Source organism: Strix aluco, chromosome 1 (genome assembly GCF_031877795.1).
Source record: "Strix aluco isolate bStrAlu1 chromosome 1, bStrAlu1.hap1, whole genome shotgun sequence".
Classification (NCBI taxonomy): Eukaryota; Metazoa; Chordata; class Aves; order Strigiformes; family Strigidae; genus Strix; species Strix aluco.
In genome coordinates this window covers 1,200,893-1,221,059 of record NC_133931.1, presented here as the reverse complement: position 1 = coordinate 1,221,059, position 20,167 = coordinate 1,200,893, and the positions used below count along the sequence as shown (strand labels likewise).

Here is a 20,167-nt window from a genome sequence, read left to right as displayed (position 1 = left end):
ACCCCCGCCAGGCCGCAGGTTGGACCATAAAAAGAGAAAAAAGCCTCTGGTCCCTTCCAACAGAGACAACAAAAAACCCACAGCACCCCTAAAAATCCCTGGGGAGAAATCCTCCAGCTCCATCTGGTGCTGATGGGGATGCCATCGTCTCGCTGATGCTGTCCCCATCCCGGTCTCCCCGCTCCAGGGTTCCCTGGCAGCGGTGCCCGGTGCTGGGATGGTGCCTGGCTGGCAGCCCCCGTGGCTGGGACTCCTCCCTGGCTGCCAAGGCAGCTCTGGGTGAAATTCAAGGTGCCTTAAATGGCCTAACAGACCCCAACACGCACAGGGAGTGGGACGGGGACGAGGGGGTTTGCAGGGCTCAGCCTTGTTTAGCACAGACCTGGCAAAGAAGGAGGCAGCAACTGGTGGAAGGTCCCGGCTCAGCCCCGGGAATCACATTAATTAACATTTTCCATGAAGGAGCTTGGCAGGAGGCGGTGGAGGGCGGGAGGAAGGCGAAGCTGGGTTACTGGGCCAACCACCACCCACCCACTGACCTTACAGGGTGGGTATGAGAGGTCCCATCCAGCCCCGAATTCCCGGCTCTGCTCCACCAGCAGTTTGTCCAGGTTGAACTTCTCAAGTATCTCCAGGCTCATCTCACTCCCAGCTCGATTGCTCCTTTCCCGGGGGACAGCAGGTGACAAGGGACCACCAGACAGACAAGAGATGTAAAGTGCTGGAGGGTTTTCCCATCTCCTTGGACCCGTGTCCATCTCTGTGTCCACTGTGACGGACACAAGTCCAGCTCCTGCCTGGAAACCCAGAGCACTGCAGTGATAAAAGCACCAAGCAGACCTTCTGGGGAAGGGGGGAGCATTAAAAGCACAAGTTAATCCCCAAAACTCAAATGTCTTGACTCAAGTGCTTTCTATTTTAAAGGCCTCTGCACATCCACGTAGCTTCGCCGGAGCTATTACAGGTAGCCCCATCGCCGAGCAGCAGGATTAACTGGTTGGATTGATGTCAGGCTGTTTTAATGTCCCTCTTACCCACCACATCTCAGCGTTAAGTGGCTGTTGGGAAGCTATCGCTGGAGGTGGTGGAGCTGTTTTCTGATGCCGCTCTGAACTGACAGCTAGTAAATAGGGGTTTTTTGATGGCTTTTTTATAATTGGGTGCAGATGGAAGCAGGCTTAAAAAAAAAATTCCAGCTCCCTGTCGTTAAAACCTGGAGGACAATACATCCGAACATCATCCAGGCTGTGGAATAATGATGAAGAAATTTAGTCAACACAATTATCTTAAAGAATTTGCTCCAAAACAGGTTTCTGCCCTCAATACAGAGTTTGGTGCTTTAGCAAAATGCTTGCAGGGAAGCAATGACTTCTGATGGCCTCCAAATGCTCGCTAGGATTTGGGATCTACCAAATGCTCTCGAGGATCTACCACAAAGCCACGAACCCTCTCCCTTGATATCTGCAGGCAATAAAACACCATTGGAGCTAAAATACCTCCAGAGCTGGAGCAAGAACAGGATGGCATTTCTAAAATCAGGGGGAACACCGTATTTAAGAGGCAGCAAAATAGCTGGGAGGGATTGAAGCGGGCAAAGAAAAGCCTCATCCCTGCAGCATCCATTCCCCCAGCCCAAACAGAAATGATCTAAGGGATGGGGCTCTCCTTCGCATCCCTTCTCTGCCACCTCAGAGCTTTCTCTAAATCTCCAACTGTTTCCTCTCATGTTGCTGCTCCTTGGTTTGGGCGTGTTGCTCCTCTGTAATTGGAATTTCCCACGTAGTAAAATGATGTCAACGAGCATTTCACCTCCCCAGCGCACATGCACGCAACACGCCCAGGCTTCAGCTCTGAGCAGGAGCAGAAGTACCTTAATTGAGTATTTCCAATGATTTTTTTTTCCTTTAAATGTATCTTCTTATTTGGCAGTTGCTTCCTGCCTCGTCTCGCTCCTCGTCCCCAGGTTCCTGCTGACTGATGAGAGCTTTGCTTAGAGTCTCAACAGCTGGAGGTTGGATTTTCCAGGCTTGGTTTCTGTCCGTGTCCTGCATCAGCCTGGAGGAGAGCCCCACAGCTCTGACAATGCGTGCAGACAGTGCAAGCCAAAATATAAATAAAAGAAACAAAGTAACTCAAGAGGATGGAGGGGGACCAGCCAGTGACACTGAGCAAGTCAGCCCTACTCCAACCCTAAAGCACCCCGGACCAGTTGAGCCACCACAAAAGCAAAGCCACAGATATAAGGAGGAATCATGATACAATCGTTTGGGTTTGAAGGGACATTAAAGACCTTCTAGTTCCAACCCCCCTGCCACGGGCAGGGCCACCTTCCACTAGCCCAGGTTGCCCAAAGCCCCATCCAACATGGCCTTGAACCCTTCCAGGGAGGGGGCAGCCACAGTTTCTCTAGGCAACCTGTGCCAGTGTCTCACCACCCTCACTGGAATAAAAACTCTTCCTTATGTCCAATCTAAACATACCCTCTGTCAGTTTAAAACCATTGCCCCTTTTTCTTGTAAAAAGTCTCTCTCTGTCTTTCTTATCAGCCCTCTTTCTATATTGAAAGGCTGCTCTAAGGTCTCCCCAGAGCCTTCTCTTCTTCAGCTGAACCCCCCCAACTCTCTCAGCCTTTCCCCCCAGCAGAGCTGCTCCAGCCCTTGGACCACTTCCATGTCCCTCCTCTGGCCCCGCTCCAACAGCTCCATGTCTGTCCTGTGCTGGGGACCCCAGAGCTGGACACAGGGCTGGGGGCAGGTCTCACCAGAGCGGAGTAGAGGGGGAGGATCCCCTCCCTTGACCTGCTGGCCACGCTGCTTGGGACACAGCCCAGGAGACAGTTGGTTTTCTGGGCTGTGAGTGAACACTGCTGGGTCATGTCCCATTTTTCATCCTCCAGTACCCCCAAGTCCTTCTCCTTGGGGCTGCTCTTCATCCCTTCATACCCCAGCCTGTGTTGATACCGGGGATTGCCCTGACCCATGTGCAGGACCTTGCACTTGGCCTTGTTGAACTTCACAAGGTTCACATGGGCCCAGTCCTCCAGCCTGTCAAGGTCCCTCTGGGTCATATCCCATCCCTCAAGGGAATCAACGGCACCACTCACCTTGGTGTCATCTGCAAACTTGTTGAGGGCAGCTCAATCCCACTGTGTTGTTAATGAAGACATTAATTAGTATTGGCCCCAGTAGGGACCCTTGAGGGACACCACTCGTTACTGGTTTCCACTTGGACATTGAGCCATTGACTGTAACTCTTTGGACGTGGCCATCTAGAAGGTGAATCCCCAACCCAGCACTCATAGCCATGTGGCAGTGTCTATGGCATCCAATCATTCCCCACGCTGCTTTGTTGAGGAACCCCATTTCTATCAGAGACCCTCGCAATCTCATCCACCACAACTCAAAGCCATGATGGAGCCAGTCTCACATGGGGAACCCATCGATGGCAAATACCAACCCCAAATCATCATTGTTGAGGATGGAGCAAGCCAGACATCGACCGGACATCCCCTGCAGTGTCATCTGCGTCAGGGATAACAGGGACTTCACCACGTGCGTGATGCCAGGTGGCTCACGGAAGGTGTCACCCACTGCTCACGGGACATAGAGATCGTCCACCCACAGAGAACAGATGGGAACGAAGGGAGATTCCATCACAGGAAGCAAAGACAAAATCTGCTCTTCTTTGCGTTCATCTGTACAGAAGTTCAGGTTGAAATTAAGAACTCTCTGCCTCATCGGTATATTCCCACTTTATAGCTGTGATTCAGCAGCTGCTTTTCCCCTGAACTTCCTAATTTTGATGTTTTGCGATGAACCTTCTTCTACGAGGATATTAAAGTGCAAGAGAGAAAATCACAGACCGGTATTTATCTAGGTGCTATTATCAACTAGCCCAGGCTATTAAGCAGTTCAAGTTTGCCCTGATAAGCAACATCTTTAACGTAAGCATCTGAACGCTGTTAAGATACTACAGTTAAATTAAAGTAGCAATAAGAACCCTCATTATGCCATTACAGAGTACGGTAAATAAGATGCAACTGGAAACCCACAAAGATTTCCACAGCGATACACAGGTAGGATTGGGCATGGAAGAAACCCGATTGGTTTTAAACCTCCTTTGCAGGTTACGAAGTGTTTTTAACGGAAAGCTCCCATCGCCAGCACTGAGATTTAGCACTTGCTGTGAGCAGCACAGCCACTGTCACTCAGAGGAGATACTCAAGGACTCAACGTCCCCAGCAAGCCAATGAGATGCACCTGGACAGATTTCAGCCTGCTCAAATCCAGCCTGGCCACCGTTCATGATCTTACGAGCAAACCCATTACCAAGCCTACCCACTTTTTTTTTTTTTCTTAATAAAGATTTTACTTACTAATCAGTTTGTTGATGAAGATTTCTGCTACACATTCTAGGAAAAAAAAGAAATCAAGCAGGCAACTCTACCACCCAGAAAACATCTGTCAACCAGAGCCAAAATTAAAGATAAATGAAATGAAGTTGCTTTAGTAGTTGATTTTCGTACAGCTGCAGTGGACTATAAAAGAGCTATCAAAGGCAGTGCTCTCCATCCGCTACTTCTGAACGATGGAAGAAGGTAAGCCACAAATCACCCATCCCAGAGAAGGAGCTGCCCCACTGCCCAGGAGTTATCTCCAGTGCCACCCAGACGCACCTGCAAGCACCAAAAACCAGGAGGAAAGTCGAGGTCCACTCAGCACACCATGAACCTGCTGGTGGAACAGGTCGATACATGGCTGCCATCTACAAATATGCCTAAAATATCACTAAAAACTCCCGGCAAACAGACCCAACACAATTTGTGTCAAAAGGAAGGTGAGGGAGCCATGCCTGGGTAGCTCTCCATGCCATGCCTCCTTCAACACCAGGAAAAAGGATGCTGATGCATCCACCTTCTCCTCTTTCCTCCTGCACATGTGTTGACATCCTACATGAGAAAGCCCGGACAGGGCTCGTAACCTCTAAAACCAGCCCCACACAAAGCTTCACGCAGTGTTTCTGTCGCTAAGACCAGGCATTTCTACCTGTCCTCCAGCTGAGCCCAAACCAGCTGCGTGTAAGACGGAGATAAATTTAAATCTTAAATGGCTCTTTCCCTCACACAAATGAGAGAAGGGGGAGGAGAAGCTGCCGAGATGCTTTAATGCGACACCTCCTCATCACACTCTCCTGCTGGAAGTGTATAAAATGGATCATCTCTTAAGAAAAAGCAATTTGCTGATGTTCAGACCCAAATACCCAACCTTCATGAACGCAGGCGGTTAAATCTGTTTGAGGTTTGATTCTTCTAATAGGAACAGGAGTGAGTTTTATCCCCGGTTCAGGATGTGTTTGGTGACAAGGAGGTACAGAGCAGGGAGTCGGGGCTCAGCAAGCCCATCCTCACGTGGGTCATCTTTAAAGATTTCACCGAGATGGAAGAGAAAAGTGATGTGTCTCTGAGCAGCAAAATCATGCAAGTCTTTCTCCTCTTCCTCTTCTCCACCCTTTAACCAGCTCACTCCTTTCACTGATTTACAGCTTTAATGAACAGCCCCTCCAGCTGCCTCCTGGGCACCCCCTCATCATGTTGAGGGGTCCATCGATGGCATCACTGTTTCCCCATGGCCCCTCTGCTCAGATCCAGCCAGATCCTGCACACCTGCAAGATCCTGGTCTTCCTTATCCAACACCACAAGCGTGTCCCGCTGCCACCAGCTCTCTCTGATTCAAAGGAGGAGGAAATTGGAAGAAGTTGTGATAGGATCATAAAAGGAATAAGATGGAGGTACGGCCAAGATATAGAAAATTTGGGATGGCTCAAAGTTTAGCCTTCCCTGTATCCCTCCCTGTGCTAATACCGAGTGCAGAGGTTTTATATTAAGACTTTTTGGACTTCAAACAGCCCCCTGCCGATAGCTGGGCAAGGAGGAGCTTCTCAGCTTGACTGGGTCTAATTCAGCTTAACAATGTCATGGAGTTTGGACATGAGCGCTTCAAGCCAAGAAATCCTCTCCTGCCACAGATGGTTCTCTCCAGGCATCAGCCCTGGGGTGACTTGAATGAAAAGTCATCTGTATTTGAAACCTCTTAGTCAGTCCCAAACTAAAAGTGTGCACAATCTGCACGTGAAGGAGCTGCTTAAGGTCTCAGACAGTATCTGAAGGGCCTCCAGGAGAGGAGCAAACCTTTGCTGACACACTGATGTGATGCTGAAGACCCACGGGTACAAGGCTGCTACCCAGAAAACTGATCTGGAAGAAACTCAGCCCCAAAACATGGCCTCTTTTGATGCTAGCACACGTGGACACACCCAAAACCTCTCCTAGATCCTCTCTGGCCACAGCCAGGACTAGTTTTGGGGGTACGAGATCAAGGAACAGCCTGAGCTTTCAGGATTTCCAGAGTCAGAAGATGTTCAACAATCCTTGATGGACCTTTCATCCAGAGATTTGTCCATGTGCTTCTCCTCTAAGGGAGATGTTGGAGCTCCGAAATGGTAGCAGTGAGCATAGGGCAGCTCCTGTCCCACCGCTAGCCCAACCACAGCAGTGGGGACCTTGAGGAGAAAGAGCACAACGGATCAGAACAGTAGGATGGAGAAGCAAGAAATTATTCACAAAATCCCAGAATCATCTCGGTTGGAAAAGACCTTGAAGATCCTCCAGCCCAACCATGAACCTCACACTGACCGGTCTCAACTCCACCAGATCCCTCAGCGCTGGGTCAACCTGACTCTTCAACCCCTCCAGGGATGGGGACTCCCCCCCTGCCCTGGGCAGCCCATTCCAACGCCCAACAACCCCTTCTGCAAAGAAATACTTCCTAAGAGCCAGTCTGACCCTGCCCTGGCGCAGCTTGAGGCCATTCCCTCTTGTCCTGGTGCTTGTTCCTTGGCTCAAGAGACTCATCCCCCCCTCTCTGCACTCTCCTTTCAGGGAGTTGTAGAGGGCGATAAGGATCTTCTTAAAGGTTTTATATGCAGCTTAATAATTCACTGTGATTCTTACACTTGCTAGACCCAAGAAGCTTCTGCTATTGAGCACCTCCAAGTTTTTTGCTGTCACAAAGTCTCTCGATGCTGCAGGAAGAGGAGAGCCAGTGTCCTTCACCTCCACACCTATGTGCCAGGTGCTGTGGTGGCCACCATGACCATCTGGGACAGAAGTCCAGGATGACCAGCAGGCTGCAGCATCTCTCCTAGGACAAGGGGAGGAGAGCTGAGGTTGGAGGAGTCTGGAGAAGAGCAGGCTCCAGAACGACCTTATTGTGCTCTTTCAATATAGGAAGGGGGCTGATAAGAAAGATGGGGAGAGACTTATTACCAGGGTCTGTAGTGACAGGATGAGGGCAACGGTTTTAAACCAAAACAGGGTAGTTTTAGATTGGACTTGAGGAATGAATTTGCCATGATGAGGATGGTGACACCCTGGACCAGGTTGACCAGAGAAGTTGTGGATGCCCCATCACTGGAGGTGTTCAAAGTCAGGTTGGATGGGGCTTTGAGCAACCTGATCTGGTGGGAGATGTCCCTGATCATGGCAGGGGGTTGGACTGGATGATCTTTAAAGGTCCCTTCCAGCCCAAACCCTTCTGTGATTTGATGAAAGATGAAGGTGGAGTATCACTACAGAGCTGGGAATCAGCCAGCAACTACGTGGATGAACGTACACAGGTTCCTCAATGACTGCATGTGCTCAAGGAAAAGGCACTGGGGGTCAACCTGGGACCAAAGGGGGGGAAGAAAGACCCAGAAAGACCAACATCTGATGGCTGTTGGCTGTGAGAAAAGAAAAATGCTGTTTTACCCAGCAGACAAAAAAACCAGCTGAAAGTACGCAATATGAACAGTGTTGATCTTCATCTTTCTGTGATAACAGATTAAGGGACCCCAGGCTGCTGTTCTCTATCACGAACCGAGCACTGGATAATTAAGAGAAAACCCCAAAGACATTTAACTGTTAACTGCTGCTAACACAGCTCATGTGGCTTTTCCTAAAGAACTGTGTTAAATTAAATGTATCAGACACATGAAATAAGTTTATAGTGGGAACATGTTAAAACTTCCACCAGAAAAGGAGAAAATAACCAACCCAATACATCATCAAGACTAGAAAAACGCAAACGAGAACAAGGCATCAGCTGAGAAAGTCCCCATATTTGTATTTTCTACAGAAAAATCAAGCAGCTGCCACCGTGAAAAACACCACACACCACCTGAGGGAGGAAAATGAGTTTTCCCAAGGAAGCTCCACTTCCTTGGGCAGCGCATGCTAACCAAACCTGCCCCTCTTAGCATGAGCACGGCCAATATTTTACGTGGATAAGGTGCAAATCAGAGCTTTGGTGAAAGGCTGTTGGCTGAGCAACACAACAGGACCAAAAAGATGGATTTTAGGACACCCAGAGCGGGTCAAACCCTGCTGCGGTGGCAGGTCCCCTGGTCACGCTTCACCATCAGGGACGGGGCTGGTCGTGCCGGTCGGGGTCCCCAGGAGAGATGGTTGCTGGTAAACACCAGAGCCCTGAGCCCCCTCTTACCCATGATTTATTCCCGTACATCTCCCCGTTCCTTTTCACGGTAGCCTCGTTGTTTAATCTCACTGTGTCTTACTGCTTAACAGTTCCCACGGGGGAACAATTTACCCACAGGCTTCGAGGCAGCTGATGGAAACAATATGAAGATCGGTATTTAATGCGGCACGCTCGCTAATGTACACCATGGGGGAAAAGCTTATTTAATACAAAACAATTTTACAGATGCAGCAGTTAGAGGGGACCGGGCTGACTCACTTGCCTTTGCTCTGACACACTGCGAGGGCTAGAGGATGCCAGCACCAAAACCTCCCCTAGCCATGATTCTTCCAAATACAGTTTATTCCCCGGTAAGTCACGTTTTGTGCCTGTAAAGCAAATCTCAGGGCAGCTGTTCCTCGGGGTCATCTGCGGATGTAATGCAAGCGCTTGCCGTTAACTCCCAGGTCCAAGCTCTCAGCCACACAGAGATCTCAGCCCACGATCAACCATCAAATATTACAACAGTAGCCCAACACGCAACACACGTTATCACTCAACGAGATCCTTTGGGCCCAGTATTATTTCATATTACTGCATAGAGGGGAGGTTCAGATTGGACATTAGGAAAAAAATGTTTCCCAGCAAGAGTGGTCAGACAGTGGAATAGGCTGCCCAGGGAGGGGTGGAGTCCCCATCCCTGGGTGTGTTTAAGGGTTGTTTGGATGAGCTGTTGGGGGATGTGGTGTAGGGGAGAACTTTGTAGAGTCGGGCTGAGGGTTGGACTCGATGATCCCAAGGGTCTTTTACAACCTGAAGGATTCTGTGATTCTGTGATATTATTTCATAATATTTCATATTATTTGGGTATTATTTCAGAAGCCGAGCATGGGTGCAGCAAGGAGAGCAGCTTGGCAGAAAAATCGCCTCCCGGACAAGCCGGGCATCTCTCCTCCAGGCTCGCTGGCCACGCAGCCCGCTCAGGACCTCATCTCCTCCTGCTTCTCCCTACATCCAGGGGGACACCACGGCTTCGCCCGCTGGCGCTACCTCGTCCCTTGCGCCCACCAGCCTCACCCCATCCTCTCCTAGTGAACCCACACCCCAAGCCGAGATGCAGGTGCAAGGACTCATGTAGATGAGGAACCAGAGAGGAGCTTTTACCGTAGAGCAGCTCATTCAAACGTCTTCGGAAAACCCTGGGGAGCGCCAGCAAGAGGCCCCATTTCTCCCTCTCTTCCCACTTCCCCCTTCAGGCTTCCTCCAGTGCAGGTGACCAGCCCAGAGCGACCAGCCTTACCCAGCATGACCTCTTCATGGTGCCAGAGAAGATCACGGAGCTCCAGGCAAGGCAACAAGGAGATTTCCGTGGTGAGCATCACTTCGTGGCTTTAGTTAAGACACGTATGATGTCGTGTTTAGAGATGATTCAGGCAACAGAGCTATTTGGAGCCGTATTTCCCCGACCGCTTCACCGAGCTGAACTTGCAGGTTCCTCCACTCCCTTTACGAAGCTGTAGGACCACGTGAGCGCATGCAAGTTGGAGAAACTTCCCAACCCATGACTGAGGAACTGGTGAGAATGCTGGAAATCAAGCTCCTAGCTCTGCTACCTGTTCCCTCCTGGAAACAATTAATATTGGGGGTAACATTCCCTTAACGAAGGATGTGGTCACGCTCTCGTACAGGAGCTGTCCCCTCTCCCCAGGGGTGGAGGGACCTTTACCCTCTACAGTCTATGTTCCTGAAAAAGGGACTTGGGAATGCAAAATTAAAGCTTTCTCACTTAATTCTAAGTTCCTGATGAAGCCAGAGGGAGCCAGTCCCGGCATCATTTGTACGAAGAGCTCATGCAGTTGCGGTTACAGCCCATGGGATAGGTCAAAGGCCTGATCAACTTGGCCTGAGCATCCCGCAAGACATTCTAGAAAGTACTTAAGAGGCAACACTGCCAACGCCACGTCTTAAATTATGGATAACAATGGACATTTTTTATGAAGGTCTGATAAAAATCACAAACTGTGCTTCTTTGGGGGAGCACAGAGGGGAAAACATGACTGGAAGAAGAGCCCAGTGTGCTACAGCCCAACACAAAAGAACTGAAATTCCTAATTACCGGCCATCCTCATTTGAGTTTATCCACCGAGGACGCTACGCCAGTGTCACACACCTTTGCTGTCCGCGCCCTTTGCGGTTCAAACGGCAGGCAGACAGCTCTCGCCGTTCCTCGGACAGCGAAAGGCAGAACGAGAGAAGATTTACTCCCATCCTAAATTATTCAAAAGAAAAGGGACTGCGCATCTTTAACAAGCCATCGTTTTATGAAGCAAGGTTAACATTTTTACTTGATTCAGTAGAATATTATAAACTCTCCGGGGTCCATTTGAGGACTTTCTACTTTGAGCAAAAGGCACGGACTCAGCACTTTTTATATTATTTAGAGAATAAAATTAACCCTTAATGGCCCAAGCTGGTATTTCTCCTCCCCAGTTAAATATGGCCCGCTCAGCAATTTCTCCCCATATATAATTACAGGCTGCTATCCATCATCTGTAGGAGAATGCTTTTCTGACACTCTAAAAGTGACACGGTAAGCACTTTTACTAATAGAATAAATATTCTAAATATCTCTTTTATATTTTCATTTAAATTGGAATATTTTAAAAATAATTGTAGGGACCCTGCCTGCGTGGCTAGTGCTGTGCTGGAGGGAGGTGGCAGGATGCCTGTGTTTTCCTTCAGAGGAAATGTTTATCTTGCACGTAGTCCCCTCCACGTGCTGCCACAAAAAGTAATTAGGCACAAACTAATTTATTAGCCTTTCCTTCCACTGCTGCTGATGTCCCACTTTCCTTAAAGCTCTCATTTTTAGCTTTTTTTCCCCTTTCTTTTGGTTGTTTTTTGCTGGGTAGTGGTTTCTCCTGGGGAAGGATGGGTTTGCCTCCCAGAAGGCACCGTTTGGCGTTGTGTTTGGGTTCTGGGCCAGGCTGGTGGCTTTGCACGATGACACTACGGTGATGGGCACTGAGCACCTACAGCTTCACTTGCTGGGTTGAATCTCTGTCAATGGGAGCTACCGGGATGGAGAAACGAAGGAGAAAAGCCCTTTGGGGGTCCAGGCCAGAGCAGCACGTGGATCCAATCATCTGTCTGGTCATCGAAATCATGAGGGAGTTAGAAATCTCCAGGAGCAGCAAGTCAGAGCAAAACCGTGCTTAGGCAAATATTTCTCCACGCATTATCCGTTAGATGCAATAAAATAATATCATTCCATAGGCCCACTGGGGCATACTTGAGATGGTGCCCTGAGATCTGGCAGACTTGAGGGAAACAAAATGATTGTTTCATTAGCGGCTCATTTTTTCAGCCAAAGAGCCGATTTAAAGCAGAGCTTGCAAAGTTCCTGTTGTGTTCTCAGCAGGGTACGTGGAGTCTCCAGCTCAAGGAATAAGCTTTCACTGTCTCCTCCTGTTCATTTGCTCTCGGATCATGGCTGAACCAAGCCACGACACTGATGTGATGTTTCCTTCCATATCAAACACATCCTAGAGGCACCTTACAAACTCCCCAGAGAGAAGCAGACCGAGAGAAGAGGATGGCTCCTTCCTCCAGCTGCGTTCATAGAGATGGGCCAACGTTGCACAGCAAATCATAGAATCGAATCATCAGATGGTTTGGGCTGGAAGGGATCTTTAAAGATCATCCAGTCCAACCCCCCTGCCCTGGGCAGGGACACCTTCCACTAGCCCAGGTTGCCCAAAGCCCCGTCCAACCTGGCCTTGAACCCTGCCAGGGAGGGGGCAGCCACAGCTTCTCTGGGCAACCTGTGCCAGGGCCTCACCACCCTCACAGGGAACAATTTCTTCCTTAGATCTCATCTAAATCTACCCTTTCTAGTTTAAAACTGTTACCCCTTGTCCTGTCACTACAGGCCCTGGTAAAAAGTCTCTCTCTGTCTTTCTTATACACCTGTTTGAAATATTGAAAAGCGGCTCTAAGGTCTCCCCGGAGCCTTCTCTTCTCCAGCTGAACCCCCCCAACTCTCTCAGCCTTTCCCCCCAGCAGAGCTGCTCCAGCCCTCGGACCATTTCCGTGTCCTTCCTCTGGCCCTGCTCCAACAGCTCCATGTCTGTCCTGTGCTGGGGACCCCAGAGCTGGACGCAGGGCTCTGGGGGCTCTCACCAGAGCGGAGTAGAGGGGGAAAATCCCCTCTCTCAACCTGCTGGCCACAATGGTCAAAGGATGAACAGAAATCCCACCATATAACCCCTCCAGAAGAAAAAAGCCTGGCAGCTCTCAACTACAGCAGAAAAGCATCATTTCCATAAATCTGAGAGTCCAACTTTGCTTTATTCAAACCTGGTGGCAAAGTGACTGGCTGCCCCTTCTGAACTATGACCGTTTGGGGACTCCACTGCTCTTGGCAAGTCTGAGATGGCAGCTGGAGAAACCAAGTGAAGGTGGCCCATACCTTGTTCAAGGGATCCGAAAGAAAACCATGTGCTCTACTAAGGAAAGAGTGGTTCACTCCAAGAAGGAAAGATATTATTCAATTAATGGAAAACAGCAACGACGAGTCAGATGTGACAGTCGCTTTGATTCCCAGGGGAACACCAGCATGGCCAACCCTCTCCCTTAGCCATGAAAGGTGAGATCCTGCAGTGTGGCTCCGTGCCACTGAGGAACTGAGCTCACTGCCGCCCCCTTCTTCCATCGCTTACAAAGTGGGGAGCCACAAAATGTCAGATAAATTCCAAAACTTCATCTTTTTGCATGTAACAGCCCTAAAATCCCTTTGGAAACCAGCAAGTGGCCGCCAGCTGCAGGCTCCACTTCAGGAAAGCTGCTCTCTCACAAGCTCTGTGTGTTACACAAGGTGCCGTAAGCTCACAGACAAGGTTGCATGTCTACCCAGGGTGCACATAAAGTCCATGTAGGACTTCACCATATTTATTTAAACCAGAGGGCCCCCAGGACCTTGGAGGTGGGCTCCACGAAGCCTCCAGATACATATTTGGGCACAGCTTAAGGCTCAGTTGTTGCAGGCTAGGTGAGAAGGGTGGTCTTGCTGCTAAGACTGAGCTACAAGATCTAAGGCTCAAGTTTTAACCCATCACAGAGCCAGCATGCAAAATAAGCATTAATGTCTGTGGGTTTTCTGTGTAAAACAAGGACTCCTAAGCCTTTTCCTTCGCTTCTCATCTATTTAACAGTTTTCAGGGCAGGTGCTATTGGCTCGGGCACCAGCCTCTGCTAACATGGACACTCCGGGGAGGCTCACAGAATCCCAGAATCATCTCGGTTGGAAAAGCCCTTGAAGCTCCTCCAGTCCAACCATTAACCTCACACTGACCGGTCTCAACTCCACCAGATCCCTCAGTGCTGGGTCAACCCGACTCTTCAACCCCTCCAGGGATGGGGACTCCCCCCCTGCCCTGGGCAGCCCATTCCAACGCCCAACAACCCCTTCTGCAAAGAAATACTTCCTAAGAGACAGTCTGACCCTGCCCTGGCGCAGCTTGAGGCCATTCCCTCTTGGCCTGTTGCTTGTTCCTTGGTTCAAGAGACTCATCCCCCCTCTCTGCACCTTCTTTTCAGGCAGTTGTAGAGGGCCATGAGGTCTCCCCTCAGCCTTCTCTTCTCCACACTAAACCCCCCCAGTTCCCTCAGCTGCTCCCCATCACACCTGTGCTCCAGAGCCTGCACCAGCTCCATTGCCCTTCTCTGGACACGCTCGAGTCATTCAAGGGCCTTTTTGGAGTGAGGGGCCCAAAACTGAACCCACTCATCGAGGGGCAGCCTCACCAGTGCCGAGTGCAGGGGTCAGATCCCTTCCCTGTCCCTGCTGGCCATGCTGGTGCTGATACAAGCCAGGATGCCATTGGCCTTCCTGGCCACCTGGGCACACTACTGGCTCCTGCTCGGCCGGCTCTTCCCGGGTAAACACCAGCACAACGTTTGCAAGCTGCAGCGTTTAATTTGTTTCCTTTTCTTTCCTGCCTGCAAGACAACCAAACCACTTTGCCCATCACCCTTTGGAAAGGCACTGGACTGCTGTTCATCCCATCCAGGTCTTCAGCAGCTTCCAGCTCTACAGCTCCCTTCAGTGCCACAGCTCTCACAAAAAACCAGCTTGTGGCTTCGGCAAAGGCGCATCCATCCCGGTACCCCAAGAGCTGTCCCCTCTTTACCTTTTCTCCCATGGGGCAATAGCCTTTGAGAAAATCCTGGCACACTTCTGCCTTCCTGGACACGTAGACGTGGCTGTACGGGCAGTTGCTGTTGCTGCAAATTCCCTTCAAGAAGTAGGAGCACACCGGCATCTGCAAGGGCAGAGGATGAGAAACCCGTTAGTGCTCCCCCCGACTCATGATTAGGAACCGTTCCAACACCCAGAACTGAAATAAAACTGTGACATGCATAAAATAAATATACACCTTTTGCCAGCCACTGATCCCAGAGGTATTTTTAGCTCTTCTATCAGTCTCTTGCAACGCAGCTCCCTGACATTATGTGGTCCCAGTGTATAAATGCACTGGGGGTGAATACCTTTGCCTTGGCATCCTTCAGGATGCTGGAAAAAGGGTGGAAAGCACGAAACTGCCACCAGAAAGAAAACTGCCTCTGTACAGCACGAGGAAGGGAAGGGGAATCGTAATAAGCTCTGCTATCACGAGGGCTTTGCTGGCACGACGCACGTGGCAGGTTCATCTTCTGCCGACACTCTCCCAAGTAAGCCTGAAGAGGAGAGAAGGGGCCACTGCTCCCCAGGTCCTCGTTTGTAGGGGGGTCTGGCCATCGTAAAGGCCAAAATAGCATCCTGGGTGTGCCCCCCCCATTTGGCTGTTCTGTGGATACAGAGCTGGCTGGAGAGCACGTGGTTAGGTAAAAGCTCCAAAAGGTGTGTCCTAGCAAAGGGGAAAACCTCCACAAGCATTTTTGGGGTGTTACATAATGCGAAGGCATCAGCCTGGTATCACCAAGGGCTGCGAGCACTGGAGGAGGGATGCTCCAGGAGGGAGGGAAAGGAGGAGGAGAGCCCAGGCTCATGCCGCGAGCGGTCAAGGAGGAGAGCGGTCGGATCCACGGAGCAGAGCCCTGCTCCCGCCCTCACTACTCCCGAGCTTTAGCAGCGCGACAGCCGACGGCGAAAAGCGAACAAGCAAGGATCCTCATCGTCCTCAAACCACAAACTTCACCTTCTGCCAGCTGTTATAATTAAAAACAAATTACCAGCCTGCTGCGATATTTCAGCATCCTTAACTCACCGGCTACCGCAGGCAACTTCCCGACCCGACCAGGCAGCTGCCGATGGGAAGAGGCGCTTCCCAAAGCCGTCGCGACGATCCAGCTCCTCCTGCTCAATCCCTCGCTGCTCCCCTACACGCCGAATTTCCTTCCAGCTCAGCTCAGTATCGATTCCTCCGTTCACCGGTAGCATCTCAGTCCCACCAGTTCGAGCATCCCCAAACTAGTATTTACAATTCTGCAATAACCACAGCTGAGGCTATCCGGAAAAATCCCTTTCCCTGAAGGGCACGTTAGGGTTTAACTAAATTGGCTCACTTGAGGTAAAGAGAGAAATAGAAGGAGGGGGAAGCAGAGAGGAAAGAAAACAAAGGGTGCTTTAAAAGAGAAGAGTTTATTTTTAATTGTCTTTTAACTGCAGACATTAACATAAAGGACAGGGCTCTGGGGCTATCTTTTTTGGTGGTGGTGGTGTGACCGTAAATGATTCCCTTAATGTAGTTTTTGATATAGAGCCCAAATTAGCTCTAATAAAAAGGGATAATAAAGGCAGCTCTTCTACAAAAATAAACTCCTCCTTGCTGTCAAGCCTGAGCCATTATCAAGAGGAAGCAGCACTCTCATTTCAATTAACCTTGTTTGCACCCCACTACGTCCACACAAATAACAATAACATTAATTCAAGGCACTGGTGCGGTGCGTCTGTATTAGACAGCTTTGACTATGTACACGCTTTGGAGCCAGCAGCTAATGAACCCGAAACTCAACGTGAATTTCCAAATTGCTCACAACAGAGTTTTGAAGCTCTATTAGGGAGAAAAATGCTGATTCTTTTCGAGTTCCTCAAGGGGAAAAGCTGTTGTAGCAGCAGCGGGCGGTTGCCCGAGTCCTAGCCTCTCGCTAACCTTCACTCACAAACCCATTCGTTCAGATTTACCGGTTTCTCTCAATCGCTGGGATCCGCTGTCGTGGAGAAATTCCCCGCGCCTTGCCTCGACGGATGCTCCTCAACCAAGAGCTCTACCCTGCATCCCCTGCACAGCAAAATTCCCCAACTGCCAGCTTTCCCTCTCCTCCAGGCTCCTTATTCCATTGCCAAAGGGATAGTTTGGGTTTTGAAAGCATCTGCAAAGCATCGTGCCGTCTGGAGCAGCCCTCCGCCCTGGAGAGCATCCTCTGCTTGGAGCAAGGGTTTTGCTGCTTAGGATGGGGAAAAGCTTAACCCACGCAGCTTTCCCATAGAAAACAGAGCGATTGTCCCCATTTTTCAGTGGGGAAACTGAGGCACAGGATAGCCCCAAGGTTGAGCAAGAGTTTTGTCCTCAAAACAATAGTTAAGCCCCACAAGCCCGTGGTCTTTCACCTCCTGGACCAGGTACAGGGCCCCATCCCCAGTGACTTCCCACCGGGGTGAGGTACACGATGACAATAAGCTGAAGTTTCTCTGATGAGGAGGTTGTGGGGTGTGTCCCCCCTAACCACAAAATGAAATCGAGAGTCAACGAACGACGCATCAACAAAACCAGGAACCCCCAAACCACAGGCGACACCACATCGTCATTAGCCACACTAAGAAAATTATTCATCGTGTTAAAACCCCAACAAAAGCCAAAACCAAGCTGCTCCCCCAAACCCTCATCCGAGGAGCAGGTGGGATCTGCTCCAAAAAACCCACGAGCAGGGGGGAAACCGCTGCCTTCCTCTGCTGAAAGACTTCACCTGCCTTTCTCTGCCGCTGATAAATGAGACTAACGCCACCTTTGCTAGTAATCACCCGGGTTAACAGGGAGCTACGGGAGTTGAAAAGCAAAGTCGCCTCTCGCTTTGGGTAGCAGCATCCCTGCAGCTATAAATCACCCTGAAACAGGCTTGAACTCCGCAGAGGAGGTTGTTTCTCTTCCAGTCCGCGCTGACGACAAGGTGGCAAGCGGAGACCTCTGAACCGCCCCCGGGGTGCCTAATCCCACGAAAAATAATCCCCCTTCTCCCGCGGAGCACAACGTGCCTGGCCAGAAACACGTGCTCTGGAAGCATTTGTTCCTAAGGCACGTAAGAGAGCTGGCACCTGCCTGCTCCGTTTGTAGGCTTGTTAATTTAATGACTTGTCTTGGGTTTAGATGATGCTTCGATAGCGGAAAACTGCTAAGGGGAAAGGGGAGATTGGGCAGAGACCACCTGCTCCCTGTAGGACCCCTTCCTAGGGATTCTGTCCCCAAAATGCCATCGGCAAACCAGCTCTTCCGCAAGAGACTTCAGCATGGCCACTCCTTTTTAATTCACTTCTATTACCACAGTCATATTATTGTTATTCTTCCCCAAATCCTAACTGATGAGGTGTTGCTAAATGGGAAAGGTTGAGTTTTCCACACCATGCTGCAGCCATCATTCTCCATCTATTCACCCAAAATGGAGCCCAGAAGTCAAAAGCCTGAGGTTCTCCTTGAGGCATCAAGACACACCAAGTGTTTTTGGAAGGGAAACTGAGGCCACATCTTCACCAGCAAATAAGTTCCTCCATGCTGAGGAATATTTCCAGGTACTGCGAACAGCTGGCACAAACCCATCCACATCCAGCCGTCGCATCCTTCGGTGCACATGGCTACGGCCAAACCGCTGACCAAAATGGCTCCTTGGCCACCTCCTAGTCCCAAGTCTCACCCAGGTTTTTGCCCTGGGACCACAAATAAACTCTGGCACCTGCTGAAATATCATTTAATTTGGCGGTACAGATGTAAGCCAACGGTCCCGTGCAGACTGGATGAGTATCAACCCTTCGGCTCAGAGGCGCAGGCAGCGGGTTGCGTGCTGCCGTTAGCACTTGCACATCACTTGGGTGAAGAGAAGTTGCTGGCCCCATATCCACTCCAAAACTGCATTAAATATAACAATTCTGGATACACCAACAGCCAGTCCCTTTGTAAAGCTTTCTTCTTTCTTGGCTTCTTTATTTCTGAAGTCTAAAGATATGTTTTAGGAAGAAAAAAAACCCAAGCCAGCCCTTTTTCCTTCTATCAATTCTCATCCCCATCCCTCCTTTGACACGCCACGAGTCAGGGAATATAGCTGTCCCCAGTCTATCTTCTCTATTTTATATACTTGTGATTAAGTGACTCTGAAGAGAGATACATGTAAAAAACATATGGTGCTTTGTGCCTCGTTCAGAGCGACTCTGCTCACTGCCACGATAACTTATGAGCTCCCCACTGACAACGAACGTGCCTTAGGCAAACGGAGGGAAAGGGAGACAAGAAAAGCGTGTGCCCAAAGGCAAACGCTGTTGGAAAAGGTCCTGTCCCACATGCTGATGAGACTCGACATCCCATGGGTTAGATCCTTTACAGGTCAGTAATTGCACTGTAATTACCTACACGATGCTGTGGGTGGGGAATGAAGGACAGAGATGCTTGGAGGGAGTGGGGAGAAGAAGGTGCTATAAGGACAATTCACAGGGTATGGGTGAAAAAACCCCAAAGTTTGAGTAATTAAAAGCAGCGCTTCCAGATCCAGCATGGCTGAGGCGAGCTCTGGTCCCCACCGTGGTGCAGGCCCAGCTGCGAAAGCTTTGACAAAGCTGCTTTTGATAAATGACACACCAGAAATCCACCCAAGGGGGGCTGTAGACTCATCGAGCGACATGACGAAGGACTGAGCCTTATAGGCTTCTCCGGGAAAAAGCAGTCGTCGTTCACATCCCGCTTTCTGGCATCTCCATCCCAGAATCCCAGAATCATCTCGGTTGGAAAAGACCTTGAAGCTCCTCCAGTCCAACCATGAACCTCACACTGACCGGTCTCAACTCCACCAGATCCCTCAGCGCTGGCTCAACCCGACTCTTCAACCCCTCCAGGGATGGGGACTCCCCCCCTGCCCTGGGCAGCCCATTCCAACGCCCAACAACCCCTTCTGCAAAGAAATCCTTCCTAAGAGCCAGTCTGACCCTGCCCTGGCGCAGCTTGAGGCCATTCCCTCTTGGCCTGCCGCTGGTTCCTTGGCTCAAGAGACTCATCCCCCCTCTCTGCACCCTCCTTTCAGGGAGTTGCAGAGGGCCAGGAGGTCTCCCCTCAGCCTCCTCTTCTCCACACTAAACCCCCCCAGTTCCCTCAGCCGCTCCCCATCACACCTGTGCTCCAGACCCTGCACCAGCTCCGTTGCCCTTCTCTGGACACGCTCGAGTCATTCAAGGGCCTTTTTGGAGTGAGGGGCCCAAAACTGAACCCACTCATCGAGGGGCGGCCTCACCAGTGCCGAGTCCAGGGGTCAGATCCCTTCCCTGTCCCTGCTGGCCACGCTAGTGCTGATACAAGCCAGGATGCCATTGGCCTTCCTGGCCACCTGGGCACACTGCTGGCTCATTATCAATCCCCCCCAGGTCCCTCTCTGACTGGCAGCTCTCCAGCCACTCCTC

At 50.4% G+C, this 20,167-nt stretch overlaps 1 protein-coding gene across 8 annotated transcripts in view; it reads right to left on the bottom strand.

Annotated features, from left to right (window-relative positions):
* Positions 1-20,167, bottom strand: part of ZC3H3 (zinc finger CCCH-type containing 3) — a 182,369-nt gene that overhangs the window by 22,594 nt on the left and 139,608 nt on the right. For 6 of the 8 annotated variants that reach the window (XM_074828309.1, XM_074828692.1, XM_074828511.1 and 3 more), the window contains 3 exons: positions 14,706-14,837; positions 1,871-1,974; positions 540-843 (listed from right to left, as the gene is read on the bottom strand). In XM_074828309.1, coding sequence (XP_074684410.1) covers positions 540-843; positions 1,871-1,974; positions 14,706-14,837 — 540 coding nt within the window. The remainder of the gene's footprint in view (positions 1-539; positions 844-1,870; positions 1,975-14,705; positions 14,838-20,167) is intronic. The other 2 variants (XM_074828600.1, XM_074828871.1) reach the window with 2 other exon arrangements.